Raw genomic sequence first — 15269 nt, 5'->3', positions numbered from 1 at the left:
AACTACTAGATCCAGAGTTGATTTTCACCTTCAGCTGTTCTACCTCTTTTTTTTTTTTTTTTTTTTTTGTGCCCATCCTGGGGTTTGAACTCGGGGCCTGGGCACTGTCCCTGAGCTTCTTTTGTTCAAGGCTAGCACTCTACCACTTAAGCCACAGCACCACTTCCAGCCTTTTCTGTTTTTGTGGTACTGAGGAATCGAAACCAGGGCTTCATGTATGGTAGGCAAAGACTCTACCACTAAGCCAAATTCCCAGCTCCTATGTCACCTAGCTTTTCATGTCTTTTACAATAACTGGAGTTAAATAGGGAAACGTAAATTGTGTCAATCAATCACATACCAAGTTCCCAATTTTGTTTCTGATATGATTTTTTAAATTTGCAGGAGTCAAAACAAAGATTTTTCTTTAACATGCACCCTAAGGGCTGGAGATACGGCCTAGTGGCAAGAGTGCTTGCCTCATATACATGAAGCCCTAGGTTTGATTCCTCAGCACCACATATATAGAAAATGGCCAGAAGTGGCTCAAGTGGCAGAGTGCTAGCCTTCAGCAAAATGAAGCCAGGGACATTGCTCAGGTCCTGAGTCCTGAGTCCAAGCCCCAGGACTGGCAAAAAAGAGAGAGAGAAAAAAAAAAGGAATAGCATTTTTTTTTTATATGCACCCTAAAACTGTCATTTCTGGTACAGACTGCACAGCTGCCTGGCTGATGCTCTACCATTGGAGCCATGTCACTAGTTACTAGACACAGTTTCAAGGATTTTTCTTGGTCCAGCTGGCTTTAAACTGCAAACCTCAGATTTCAGCCTCTGAAGTAGCTAGGATTACAGGTGTGAGCTACTGGCAACTGGCTTTAATTAATTAATTTATTTTAAAAATTATCTTTAAGCAGGGCGCTGGTGGCTCATGCCTATAATCCTAGCTACTCTGGAGGCTGAGATCTGAAGATCCTGGTTCCAAGGCAGCCTACGCAGGAAAGTCCATGAGATTCTTATCTCCAGTTAACCACCAGAAAATCCGAAGTGTCACAGTGGCTCAAAGTGATAGAGTGCTGGCTTTGGGCAAAAGAGCTCAAGTACAGTGTGTTCAGGCCTGACCATCCCACCCACCCCTCAAAAAAAAAAAAATCTTTAAGTAGTCTTACAAAAGAATTTCCAGTTTTTGAATACAATGCATCTTCATCAATGCCACCTACTGGCTATCTTTTACAATTTAAAAGAAAAAAGGCTTAACTGTGGCTCTTGCTATGAATCTGAGATCTGGTGATCACAGTCTGTAGTCAATCTTGGCAGAGAAATCCATGAAACTTGTATCTCCAATTAACAGAAAAAGCTGAAATTGTATGTGTGATTCAACCAACCACAGGTAAAAAAGCCAACCAAGAACTTGAGGCCCTCATTTTCAGTCTTTTTTGTTTTGTTTTGTTTTGCCAGTCCTGGGGCTTGAACTCAGGGCCTGAGCACTGTCCCTGGCTTCTTTTTGCTCAAGGCTAGCATGCTACCACTTGAGACACAGCACCACTTCTGGCTTTTTCTATGTATGTGGTGCTGAGGAATCGAACCCAGAGCTTTATGTATACAAGGCGAGCACTTTACCACTAGGCAATATTCCCAGCCCCATTTTCAGTCTTTTTAAAAGTATACTTAATAGGGCTGGGGATATAGCCTAGTGGCAAGAGTGCCTGCCTCGGATACACGAGGCCCTAGGTTCGATTCCCCAGCACCACATATACAGAAAATGGCCAGAAGCGGCACTGTGGCTCAAGTGGCAGAGTGCTAGCCTTGAGCGGGAAGAAGCCAGGGACAGTGCTCAGGCCCTGAGTCCAAGGCCCAGGACTGGCCAAAAAAAAAAAAAAAAAAAAAAGTATACTTAATATAATAGTTTGACCTTAATGGCCCTAAGACCTTCATATGTAAAGCAGCTACCAGTGTTGTGATTTGTTTTGAAAGATTTTTACATTTCTTGTTGAAATATATATGTACTCATCTATATATTTAAAACACTCCAGGACCATTAATGTAAAGCAACTCTCTTAAAAGAGAAAAGAAAAGAACATGAAGCCCTGCATTCAAGCCCAGTACCAGTATTAAAACAAAGCAAAATATTAAAAGGAAGTCATTGCTACAAAAAAACTTTAAGGGCTATGGTGTTTAGTCTTTGTGAACCCCAGGGTTCAATCCCCAGCAAGAATTAGGTAAAATAAATAAGCCAGAAAAGAATGGGATGAATTGAAAAAGGCTGTGATAGCTGGGTACCAGTGGCTCACTCTATAACCCTAGCTACTCAGGAAGCTGAGATCTGAGGATTGCAGTTGGAAGCTAGCCCAGATAGGAAAGTCCATGAGACTCTTATCTCCAAATAAACACCAAAAAGGCTGAAAGTAGAGCTGTGGCTCATGTGGTAGAGAGCCAACCTTGAGTATAAAAACACAGGGACAATGTCCAGGCCCTGACTTCATGCCCCAGGATTAGCACAAATAGATAAGTAAGTAAGTAAATAAATAAATGTTCAAAAGCATTGACTTAAAATATTCTAATATATTTGCATAATTCTAATTTTCATCTTCTTTTCTTGGTGGGGGGGATGTGATACAGCCGCTGTTGACTGCATTTCCCACTTCTCTATATAAGGGGGCAAATATCACTGTTAAGTATAATAAATACAGCTTTGGTAAAGAAGTACTAAAGAGAAACAGAGGTAAAAGCCTGGAGAGCAAGGATACAGTGACAAGGCACATTGTGAAGAGTGTGCACAGCTCACTTACACTATACTGACATTATGTGGGACCACTATTATTATTCTGAGCCTTAGAGCTAAAACTTTGATTTCTAAATATGAGAGAACAATAATTAGATAAACTAGATTTCTATTTCATATTCGACATTTTCCTTAATCACTGAATAGGTTGTAAATCTGTTTGAAAATATCAGGTGTCCTTTCTCAGAAAAAGTAGACACACATTTTGCATATGACTTTAGGGGTTCTCACACTGGAATTACAGTCACATAGTGTGAGGATAAAAGTCTACGTTCTTAATATTTAGGATACATCTTTGTCCCTTTTTAGTTCTTAAAGTCTTGCAAGTTTTTTTTTCTCCTTCTTTTCCTTTCCCTCCCTTTGTCTTCCTCTCCCTTTGTTTTCCTTCTCTTCTCTTTTCCTTTTCTTCCCTCCCTTTGCCTTTTCTCCTTTTCTCTCCTCTCTCCCCCACTCTTTTTTCTCTTTTAAAATTGTGCTGTTACTGGGGCTTGAACTCAAAGCTTGGGTGCTGTCTCTTACCTTTTTATTCAGGACTGGCACTCTACCACATGAGCCACAACTCCACTTCTGACTTGTTGGTGGTTAGCTGGAGATAAGAATCTTATGGACTTTCTTGCCTGGGCTGACTTCAAACTGTGACCCTCAAATCTCAGCCTGTTGAGTCTCTTGTTTTGAGACAGGGTTTTACCATATATCTTAGATTGGTCTAGAATATAATATAGTGTAGCTGGAGAGGATCACAAGAGCCTAATAGCTATGCCCTTATCAACACATAAGATGATGCTAAGTGAAATGAACTCCATGTTATGGAAACGACTGTTATATCATCATTGTAATTATTTCCAACATGCCATGTGAAACCGTAGCTTCTATTGTTGATGATCCTTTTGTATCCCCTTCTGTGGTTGTACCTGCACTATCACTGTATCTTATCTGAGTACATTGGAAACTGTGTATACTGGTATTAGAACTAGGAAAGTAAAAGGGAATACCAAAATCGAGAGACACAGGATAAAAAGACAAACGACTACAAAAGCAATGCTTGCAAAACTGTTTGGTGTGAACAAACTGAACAACTCATGGGCGGAGAGGGAAAGAGGGAGGGAGGAGAGGGGAATCCCTAACCTGGATTCAATCCTGGAGCCATCCTAGAAATACCCAGGACTACGAATTTGTCTTTTTTTTTTTTTTTTTTTGCCAGTCCTGAGCCTCGGACTCAGAGCCCCAGCACTGTCCTTGGCTTCTTTTTGCTTTTTGCTCAAGGCTAGCACTCTGCCACTTGAGCCACAGCGCCCCTTCTGGCCATTTTCAATATATGTGGTGCTGGGGAATTGAACCCAGGGCTTCATGTATATGAGGCAAGCACTTTTGCCACTAGGCCATATTCCCAGCCCCAGGACTACGGATTTGAAAGGAAGCAAAGAAACTTTACTAGAGATCTGCTTCTGATTTAAGCTGGTTCTTCATTGGGCAATTATGAACTGTTGGGGACAGCTGTGCCTTTAAAGGCCACAGTTGGCTTTAGCTTGTCCCCTCCCCTTCCATCTGTAACAGGAAGAGAAGCCCCCGCTCCTGGGGGGCGAACACGTGTACATGCCATCATGGCGGGGACTTCTACAGAGACCCAGCTCTTGGGAGGGCTGTAATCCCCGCCCACAAGGGAAGGTTCATGACATCACCTGATGGGCATCCCAGTCAGCCAATCAGTCAGTCACCCCAAGTGCTTCCCCTTACGCCTTTGTCATCGTAATAAATCCTTCTCCCCACCCTCTGGGCGGCGGAGACCCGTTCAACCTTCAAGCTGTCTCCCCAGGATTCTCTTCCTGCATCAGACACATGAGGGGAGCTGGCGGGGAAGGGGATTTCATCATTTCTCCTCAACTCAGCGAAGTTCACAAAGATACGCCTTATTCCTTCTGCTGGTGGGAGGGGTAGGGCTGAGTGTCTTTCATAATTTGGGTTCAGGCATTCCCCCGGGAGATAGGGGGAAGGGGGTCCTAGAGACTCCAACATTTGGGCATCTCCTCCAGAGAAGTGAGGAGAAGGGATCCTTGAGATCCCGACAATGAACAAATAAAACGGAAAAAGATGTTTTTTTCAGGTTTTTTTTTTGGCCAGTCCTGGGCCTTGGCCTCAGGGCCTGAGCTCCGTCCCTGGCTTCTTCCCGCTCAAGGCTAGCACTCTGCCACCTGAGCCACAGCGCCCCTTCTGGCTGTTTTCCATATATGTGGTACTGGGGAATCGAACTGAGAGCTTCAAGTGTAGGAGGCAAACACTCTTGCCACTAGGCCATATTCCCAGCCCCAGGAAAAAGATGGTTTTTAAAACACTTAACAGTGTGATTTAATCTCAGTATTTACATGTATGCACAAAAATACTGAAACCAGACCATATATAACTTTCTTTTTAGTATAGTCTTGTTATGCATAGTAGGTAGGGAATGAGAAAAAAACTACATAATCACCAACAGCAGATCCAGTTAAGTCCTTATTTTGCTTTGAAAAATCTAGAATAATTTCTTAAAAAAAAGTTTTGGGCTTTCAGATTTAAGGTTTGTGTTGCCTAAAGTTCAAAACTGGTTGGCATTTCTAGGGGATATACTAGCTAAGCACTGACAAGGGACTGAGGACAAAGATGCCTGGGACCTTAATCTATGAAGTTTCTAGTATAATACAGAGTATATAATGTACAGGTGGAAAAAATTAGGATTTTATAAGGCTTTATTTCTTCTTTTTTTCTTTTTGTTAGTCATGAGTCTTGAACTCAGGGCCTGGGCACTATCCCTGAGCCTTTTTACTAAAGGCTACTTACTGCTCTACCACTTTGGGTCACAGAACCATTTCTGGTTTTCTGGTGGTTATTTGGAGGTAAGAGTCTCATAGACTTTCCTGCCCAGAGTGGCTTCAAACCATGATCCTCAGACCTCAGCCTCCTGTGTAGCTAGGGTTATAGGCATGAGTCTAGAATTATAGGTATGAGCCACCAACACCTGGCTAAGGCTGTATTTCTTAATAAATGGTAATCACAACTTTTGTTCTACATCACACATTCATAGAATTTTCATAGATGTCAAGGAAACATTTTTATATAGACTATACTGTTGGGGTCAGCTGTGCCTTTAAGGGGCCACAGCTGACCTTGGCCTGCCCCTCCCCTTCCTGCCTTTGGCAGGAAGAGAAGGCCCTGCTCCTGGGGCAGCACGTGTGCAATGGAGGGGTACCCCAGGGGCCCATCCTTGGGGGGCTGGACCTCCGCCCCCGAGGGAGGTCCCCTGACATCACTTGATGGACAGCTCTCGTGCCCAATATGTTCTCCCTTTCCCTGTGCCTGCCTTTGGGATATATCTGCTGCTTCTCATTTGAATAAAGACAGTACCGTCCCAGAGATGTCTCCGAGATCTCACGCGCTCGTGTCTCCCTTGGGCTGGCGAGTATAGAGGTCTCGCACCCACACACGACCTAAGGCTAAACCCAGGACCCCACTCCCACGAACCGGCCGGAGGGGGCGTGAGAGAGTAGGTATGGATCCCCCGCAGAATAGATAGATAAGCCCAGGACCCTTCCCCACGTGTTGGGGAGGGATAGAGCTAAGCCCGGCAAATTTAAAACCAACACTATACTGTACTGAAAGTACAACTAATTAAATGTGATGTTTACATTGAAATTATAGCAAAAGAACCATTTAGTAATAACCTTTTTATGGAAAATTGGTTATCAGCACAATAGTTTTGTATCAATCACTAAATATTTATATTATTAATAAATGTTATATTCATACACTGCTACGATTTATGGTTTAGGATATGTTCATGCAAAAACACCAAAATTCCCAGTAACAGAAGCAATTACTGTATCCACTGTTTCCTAAAACATATGGTTTATAAAATAAAGAGCAAATAATACCAACTTTTTGTTTGGGTTCAGTTAAACAAATATAACTGGAAAAGAAAAAGATTAAAATAGTCTTCTGCTTTTATATTACAATCTTCTTTTTTACTTCTGGCCCCCAGAAAAGTACTTCCAGAGATTTACAGTAGGCTATGTTAAGTACTGTACTATTACACAAGGAAGGAACGTAAGACAGTCTCTCATTCGTGAGGGACAAATAGCTATGCCAAAAGCACAAATTACCCATAATTACAAAGTATAACTTGGTCATTTTTCTTTTCATAATCTTGCTATTTACACACTTTGATTTTTTACTTCCATTTGGGCTTATTAACATCAAAGGTCTGTCATCTTTTACCTGTTTCTACAGACATTTTTACCTGAGGCAAAAGTAAAAACAGAAAAAAATAAAATCCCAAACCCAAACTTTTTTGCATTCTTGCTTCACTGTTGAAAGAAAGCTTTAACTCTTCAATGGGCATATCATGTTTCCTAGTTACTAAACTCCTGCATTTTGCTATAAAGTTTACTGTCCTTCAAAAATGAATTTTAAGTGAATATTATGAAACCCAAAGCACTGCATACAAATATGCTAGCAACATATTCCAATAAGTTCCAATTTTACTCACTGTTAACGACTTAATGTCCTTTTCCCCCCTTTTCGAAACATAATCACCATAAATATAGGCAATGTGAAATAAAAGAAAGCAATATCATTTAAAACTATAAACTGATTAAGGCTCTATTTTATTAAATTTTAAATAATCATTGATATACAATGGAAAGAGTGCTCTATATTCAATAATATTTGTAAGTAAACACACTGCTAGGTTAGTACTCTCCCTCCCACATGGGTATTGAGATTTGAACTCAGGGCCACACCGTTAGTTAGCAGGTACTCTACTATTTGAGCCACATCACTCGTCTAAGTAAACACATTTCTGTTTGACTGTTTAGCATGATCATCCACATTCTTTCCTTCATTTAAAATTTGTGATGATATGTTTCAGTCAGGTTAAACTCATAAAATATGAGTTCTAATATGAATTTAATATCAAAGAAAAAAATCATCTTTGGTATTCTCTTACTATTTTGAAAGAGTTCTGATTTTTAAATTTAATGCCCAGCTACAATATATTACTTGTACTAAATCCATAACATCCAGGTTTCTGAAATTTCTGAAAAGTAACTCATTACCTCATATACTCATCAAAGCAAAAGCTATAGAAGTCTGTTGCAGCAGTTCATCATAACTGCTGCATCTAAGCTTGCTTAGATTAGGTGAACTCTGTTGTCCCTATCTCCCTAAATATAAAGTTAGGGTTACTCTCTCTTTTGACATGGCCCACATTTCCCTGATTCTATCTATCTCCTTATTTTCCAGACTAGTTCACAACCAGGTACTTTTGGCCAGCCTGTTTTCTGTCCGTCTGTCCGTCCATCTGTCCATCCAACCATCGAGGAAATTGTATAATTGATCCATAGCCAATGTCAAGGATCAATGATACCCTCTGCTTTCATTCCTGTTATAATGCAGGAAGAGAGATGTTGTTGCTAAGAAAATCTAGCCTTCCTACTTATGGCCTCCTTATAACTTCCTTTCTCAAAGAAGAAGACCTGTAACTCCCTGCAGCCTCTCCAGTTCTATAATATTTTTCTAATCTAGTTATATCATTTTATCAGCATTTAAGCATTCCTTGTTATATCTTAACATAAATGCAATTTACTTACACTTTAAATATTGTTTACACCAACACTTGTGGAAAGATGTTCCAAATCTAATGCTGAGAGGAAATTCCTGTTATTAAGGTCACCATTAATTTCCCTTCTACCACATCCAAAAGTCAATTTGATGTTTTTACTTTCTTGGTAATAGACACAAGTGGACAGTCCATATTTGATATTTTCTCATTAACTGTAAGCTCATATTGAACACATCAGTTTGTCATTCTTTGGCTACGCAAATGACTACTTTAGAGACAAGATGGGGGCTGGGGATATGGCCTAGTGGCAAGAGTGCCTGCCTCATATACATGAGGCCCTGGGTTCGATTCCCCAGCACCACATATACAGAAAATGGCCAGAAGTGGCGCTGTGGCTCAAGTGGCAGAGTGCTAGCCTTGAGCAAAAAAAGAAGCCAGGGACAGTGCTCAGGCCCTGAGTCCAAGCCCCAGGACTGGCCAAAAACAAAAACAAACAAACAAAAAGAGACAAGATAGCTGGGAGTCTGACTTTAAAGTCTTTGCTAGCAAGTGCAGAGCCATGAATTCAAACCCTAGTAAAACACACACACACACACACACACACACACACACACACACACACACACACACACACGAGACTGCCCTTTAAAACCTTTAGCTATAAAGATGGACATCCTCTTTATCCTTTATCTTCTTTTATGCTCTTCAGGAAATGGAAGAAAATACTGTTTCATTCATAGAATCAATTATGCTCCTATACAAGTGGCTACTGTAAAGCATAAAACTGATCTACTCTCCTGTGAATTTACAGCTAAGTTTAAAATCAAATTTATGATAGACTTCAAGCAAAATAGATGATTTTATAGCATATATTTTAATCTTTTTTTTTCTTTTGTTGATCCTGGGGCTTGAACTCAGGGATGCATACTGTCCCAGAGGTTCTTTGTGTTCAAGGCTCTAACATGTGAGCCACTGCTCCACATCTGGCTTTTTTTCTGAGTAGTTTACTGGAGATAAGAGTCTCACAGACTTTTCTGCTTGTGCTGGCTTGGAATTGAGATCCTCAGATTTCAGCCTCCTGAGTAACAAGAGTTACAGGGATGAGTTACCAGGGCCAGGCTTATTTTAATCTTCTTTGCGGTCTATACTTACTGCTCTCATTTTCCTACTTTTTCTCCATTTAAAACTTGTTATTTGGGGTTGAAGGTATGGCAGAGCGCCAGCCAATGAGAGAAAGCAAGCATCAAATACTGAGTTCAAGTCCTGGTCTCAGACAAAAAAAGAAAAGAAAAAACAGAAAGCCTGGCAGTATCATATACAGCTACTTGAGTGGTAGAAGCATGAGGACCTTGATTACAAGGCCAGACGGGGCAAAGGTACCAAGACTTATCTCAAGAACAAAATAGAGATATGAGCTGGGAGATGTGGCTCAACTTGAGTATTTGCCTACTAAATTCAAGGTCATGGGTTCAATTCATAATACTGCAAGATGAACAATCAAATAAAACACAACTTGTAGTGTTTTTCCCAACCACCTTAAATATTTCTACCACTAAAGCCAGCATAAATAAGCATTTAAACAATGCATATGGGAAATGATTGCATTTAACACTGGTAGAGGTGATGTTTATTTTCCCTATCTAGGACAAATTAACTGTCATTCTGTGTTACCTAAGCCAAAAGCTTTCTTGTCTTAGCTGAGGTATTCAAGAATTAACTGTACCTCCTCTTCCTTCTCTTTTTTGCCAGGAACAAGGGAAGTAGGGCACACAGCATGTCCAATGCACAGCTTTCAGAAGACTGAGAGACCAGGCATTAAAACAAATTGTGGTGGTAATGGATTTAAATCCTTTGGCTAAAACTCAAAACTCAATCCATGAGTCTAAGCAAATGTAAGTAAATTTTTTTAAAAAGTGGAGAAGAGAAAGTCCTATGATGTCTAAAAGTTTCTTCTCATAAAACATTTATTAATCACTGAGTATAAAATACTTTTAAACTTTACAATGAAGAAATCTGGAAGATATCTTTTTACTATATGATAAAAGTAAATATTATCATAGAATTCTACATCATGTGCTTTCTGATATAATGTAATGAAAAAAAGGACACCACACAAAGCCCAGGTACTCATATCTACTTGGGAAGCAGGGTTGGGAGGATCACAGTTCAAGGCCAGTTGAAGCAATAAGACTCCATTTCAACCAACAAGCTGGGCATATCATCCCAGGTGGGATGAGGACAGCCCCAAGATAAAAGGAAGACCCTACCTGAAAAATAATCCAAAGCAAAAAAGGTTACAGGTATGTATGATTCAACTGTAGAAGTACATGCTAGATGAATGAAGACAGAAGGGGCAGGGGGAGAATGCAGTAATAAAACTCAATGCATATTTTACAAAATTGACACATATCTTCATAAACTGCTTTGTTGATTGGCAATGCCTTTGTATAATCACTTAAATTAATAAAAACATAAAAAAGTGCATGCCAGTAAGAATGCATGCTCCAATCCCAGTAGGTATTGCCAAAAAATAAAATAAAGCACATAGAACCACCTCATGGTGTTCCAGACAAAGATCTATACATAAATCATGAGGAAATTTTAACCAAATTAGCTCTAAGTCACTTAATAATCTGATTTCCAGACACTGTTTATACTCCTTTTAAGTCACTTTCTTCCAGGCTATTCTCTCTGCTGCAACACTGCTTTGGCTTTCTGTCCACCATATTTCCAATCACAATACTGGTTAATCATTCCTCCACGAAACCAACACTGTATTAGGTGATCTGGTATCACACTTCCATAGCACCCAATACATGATATTTTTGGTCGGTTGTGGGGCTTGAACTCACAGCCTGGGTGCTGTTCCTGAGCTCTTTCACTCAAGACTTAGCCACAGTGCCACTTCCCCAACACATGCAGTTACACTGTATTCAAACTGCCTTCTCCAAATAAACTACAATTACATAAGCTGTCTTCTTACCCCTCCACCCCCAAGTTTGTGCATACAGCCTGGCTTACAACAAGATTTCAATAATGGTAGAAAGAAGAAAGAAAGGAAGAAGGGAGACCCAACTAACCAGATGTCCCCTGACCTGAAATTCTATGCTTAATTCCTGAATAACCTTCACAACTGCAAGCTGTGATCACAGCGGGGGGTGGGGGAAGCATAACACTCCATTAATATAAATTCACCATTTATAAAAAATCATTTATAGTGTGATAACTGAATATGAAGGACATTATCAGTATTATTTTAGATCCATGATACTAAGTAAAATAATTATAACCATGCTAATGCACAAAATAAAATTGAATCAAAAGATAAAGAATTATAATTAATTATAAACCAAATTCTGGTATATATCTATTTTAAGAATTCTCAACTATACATTCTTGCTTCTCAAAGTAGATAATAGCAGATTAACAGTAACTGCCCCCTCCCTTCCCCCATCCAAACACACACCTTTTAGAGCTGGAAGAAGAGTTTTCAAGCTATAGCTACACTAAATACCCTAGTATTCAGATTCAGCTACTGTTGCTGACAAGAACTGTACACTATGGTAGTAAAAGAAAAACCACTGTCTTAAATTGGTCTAATAAGCAGATCAAGAAAATGTATCAGCAGACATTATAAAACAAATGGATAATAAAATAGTTTCTGTGTTATTTTAACAAGGCTTAAAGTTACAAAGTTGTAGATGAGAGGGAAATGAGTGTTAATCAAAGAATCCAAAATACTACACTGGCACAAAGATTTTAAGGAGAATGAATTAAAAAACAAAAACAGACTAGAAAATGGGATGCTGGTGGCTCATGCCTTATAATCCTAGCTACTCAGGAAGCCAAGAGTTTTCCCAGTCTCTTAAGTACTTGAACATCCCTTGAGTTCTTTCTTTCTCTCTTTCTTTTCTTTCTTACCACCCCTCTTTTTTTCTTGTGGTAGTACTGGGGCTTGAACTCAGGGCCTGGGTCTTGCCCCTTAGCTCTTTTGCTTAAATCTAGCACTCTTGATCCACAGCTTCCCTTCTGGCTTTTTGGTGGTTCACTGGATATAAGAGCCTTGTGGACTTTCCTGGCCAGCTGGCTTTGAATTTCAATCCTGAGATCTTAGCCTACTGAGTAGCATCAGCTCGAGCCACTGGTCTGGCTTCCCTTGAGTTTTTCATTAGAAATAAAAACCTAACAAATAAAGTAAAATACTTTTTTCCCCCAGAAAACATACATTAACACTAAAATATCTATACAATATTTTGTAAGTAATCTTTCAAATTGTCAAAAATTGTACATGTAAATTCCCTACCAAGTAAGGAACTTGATGTTTACATTTCAAAGATTTCTTGTCTTAGGGCTTCAACTCTGGGCCTGGGCACCTTTTGCTCAGGTTAAAGGCTAGTGCTTTACCACTTAAGCCACTAGGCCACTTCAGGCTTTTTCTGTGATTGACTGGAGATAAGAGTTTCACAGACTTTCCTGCTTGGGCTGACTTTGTCTCCTGAATAGTTATGATTATAGACATGAGTCACCCGCTCTTGCCGAGATGGAGATTTTTAAGAGAAAAGTTTTTTTTTTTTTTTTGCTTTGTACATTTGGTCCACTAAGCATCAGGCTTTATAATCTGTAATAGTATTCCTTAGAATGGATATCTGGAAGTTATCAACTCCTTATTTATTTTGGTGCTAGTACTGGGGCTTGAATTCAGGACCTGTGTTCTCACCATTTGTTTTCTCTTTTGCTTTATTTTGGCTTCAGGCTGGCTTCCTACCACTTGAGCCACAGCTCCACTTTTGGCTCTGTGCTGCTTCACTGGAGATAAGACTCTCACAGACTTTGCTGTTTGGGCTGGTGGGCTAGCTTTGAACCACATTCTTCACTTCTCAGTCTCCTGAGTAGCCTGGGATTACAGGGGTGTGAGTCAGTAATGCCTGGAGAACTGCTTAATTTTTTTTCTATTGTTATTATGCAGGTGATATACTGAGTGCTTACAGATACCTAAGTCAGATAATGAGTACTTTTCTTTTTGGACAATGCCACTCTTTCCCTCCCTCTCTCCCAGACAACTGCTTAATTTTTACAGCTTGATTTTCATTACTAACAACAAGTATCTGCTAATAGGGCAACTTGACCAAACTTTAGAAAGAAGCGGGGCAGTGTCGGGTAGGGAATAAGGGGAACACTACCTGCAGATCATTAACCCGCTTTTTCTTTTTTTTTTTTTTTTTAATGGTGGGGGGGAGGTCAGTCTTGGAGCTTGAACTGCCCCTCCCAAGGGCGTTGTCCTTGAGCTTTCTCCCCACCCCTTAAGGCTCCATCACTAGAGCCACACCTCCACTCCAGGCTTCGGTGAGTCTCGAGGACTTTCCTACCCGGGCTGGCTTTGAACCGAGATCTTCAGATCTCAGCGTCCTGAGTAGCTAGGAAGACAAGCCTGAGTCCCCAGGTGTGCCTGGCACAAACCCACTTTTCTAACCAGGTGGGAAGCAGCTTGCAGCTAGAGATGGTATATGAAGACACACCCACACTCATACAGGGGTGCATTTCTGGCCCGCGGCCTTCATTTTCCAGGGAAGCCTGACTCTGGTCACCAGCCTCAAGTATCCCAGAGAGGGGGGGGGGAAGGTGAGAGGATGGGAGTGGGGGAGAGAGACCGATGCCCGGAAGGGGCGAGCCCCGCCCACCCGCCACAGGCGCCCGCTCTGGGCCCGAGGGAAGGGCGGGACCCAACCCGCTGGGGGCGTCAAAGGAGGGAGGAGTCTGGGTGGGCTCCCGGATCGCGCGGAGCCCCTACCTGTGCTAACACCGAGAGGCTGCCCTCGCGCGTCGCCACGTTCACGCGGCCATGGTGCCAGGCTGCTCCTGCCCCTGCCAGGGCCATTCCAGCCACAGCCGCTGCCAAAGAGCCCCGGCTCGGCACGGCGCGTCGGCCGGCCGCGAGCCCGCGTCGCAGCCGGCCGCCCCAGGCCGCCAGCCGAGCACTTTGCCTCGCCGCCGCCATGTTTGCGGAAGTGCTGTGGCACCACGCCCCGCCCCTTATCGCTCAGGACCTGGGCACGCCCCCTGCGGCCCAGTTCTCGCGAGATGCAGGCGTGCGCGCTGGTGGGGCTGTCAAGGCCAGGCTCTCGCCGGGGTAAAGGGCCGCCTGAGGCAGGGAGAAATTCCTTCAACTGTCGGATCATACTGCCTTCCCTTATCTAAGAAAGGGCAGAGAGTGGCCCTGTAGGGTAAGAAGCTCTGCGGAGTTGGGCTCCAGGTGTATAATAGAATGATCCAAGGAGCTTCCATTAAGTAGGCTAGTTAGCTGTAGTTGACTTGTGTGTATTTGTTTTGTTTGCAAAAGATTGTATGACAGGAATCTTGGCGCTTTTGACCTACTTAAGGAAAAATGTGTCGTTTCATGGTCAAAGCAGGAACCCAGTGCTTGGTGGATACCGTGGGAACTGGAAGGGAAAGCCACCTCTGACAGCCAGGGTGTTAATTCTGATCAAGGACGAGAACCATCCTGGTAGTGGAATCCCAGTCAGTCCCTGAAAGTGGGTTGAGGTGCAGGACTGGAAAATTTTACATTTCCCACAATTCTGTATTTGCCCTAATTTCCACAAACCTGCCTAGATTAAGACTTTCTTAAGACATATATATCTATATATCCATGTCTTGTTATTCAGAAGTTTACATAAATAATCTTGAGAGGATTTTTTTTTAACGAACTATTTTAAGTAACAACAATCAAGTTGCCTAACCCATGGTAAATTATCCTTATTCAAGAAAAGGTGCCAAGCACGAGTGGCTCACACCTATAATCCTAGCTACTCAGGAGGATGAAATCTGAGTATATCAGTTCAAAGCCAGCCCCAGCAGGCAAATCTGAAAGACTTCATTAACCAGCAAAAAGCTGAAATTAGAGGCATTCCTTAAGTGGTAGAGC

General features: G+C 41.6%; 1 protein-coding gene across 2 annotated transcripts in view; it reads right to left on the bottom strand.

Annotated features, from left to right (window-relative positions):
• Micu2 (mitochondrial calcium uptake 2) overlaps nucleotides 1-14350 on the bottom strand; it is a 94770-nt gene extending 80420 nt beyond the window's left edge. The window contains exon 1 of one of the 2 annotated variants that reach the window (XM_048341653.1): nucleotides 14136-14350. In XM_048341653.1, coding sequence (XP_048197610.1) covers nucleotides 14136-14342 — 207 coding nt within the window. In that variant the 5' untranslated portion in view covers nucleotides 14343-14350. The remainder of the gene's footprint in view (nucleotides 1-14135) is intronic. The other variant, XM_048341654.1, reaches the window with a different exon arrangement.
• Between the last annotated feature and the right edge of the window lie 919 nt (nucleotides 14351-15269).

Source organism: Perognathus longimembris, chromosome 3 (assembly GCF_023159225.1).
Source record: "Perognathus longimembris pacificus isolate PPM17 chromosome 3, ASM2315922v1, whole genome shotgun sequence".
NCBI lineage: Eukaryota > Metazoa > Chordata > Mammalia > Rodentia > Heteromyidae > Perognathus > Perognathus longimembris.
This window is presented reverse-complemented; position numbering and strand designations above follow the sequence as displayed.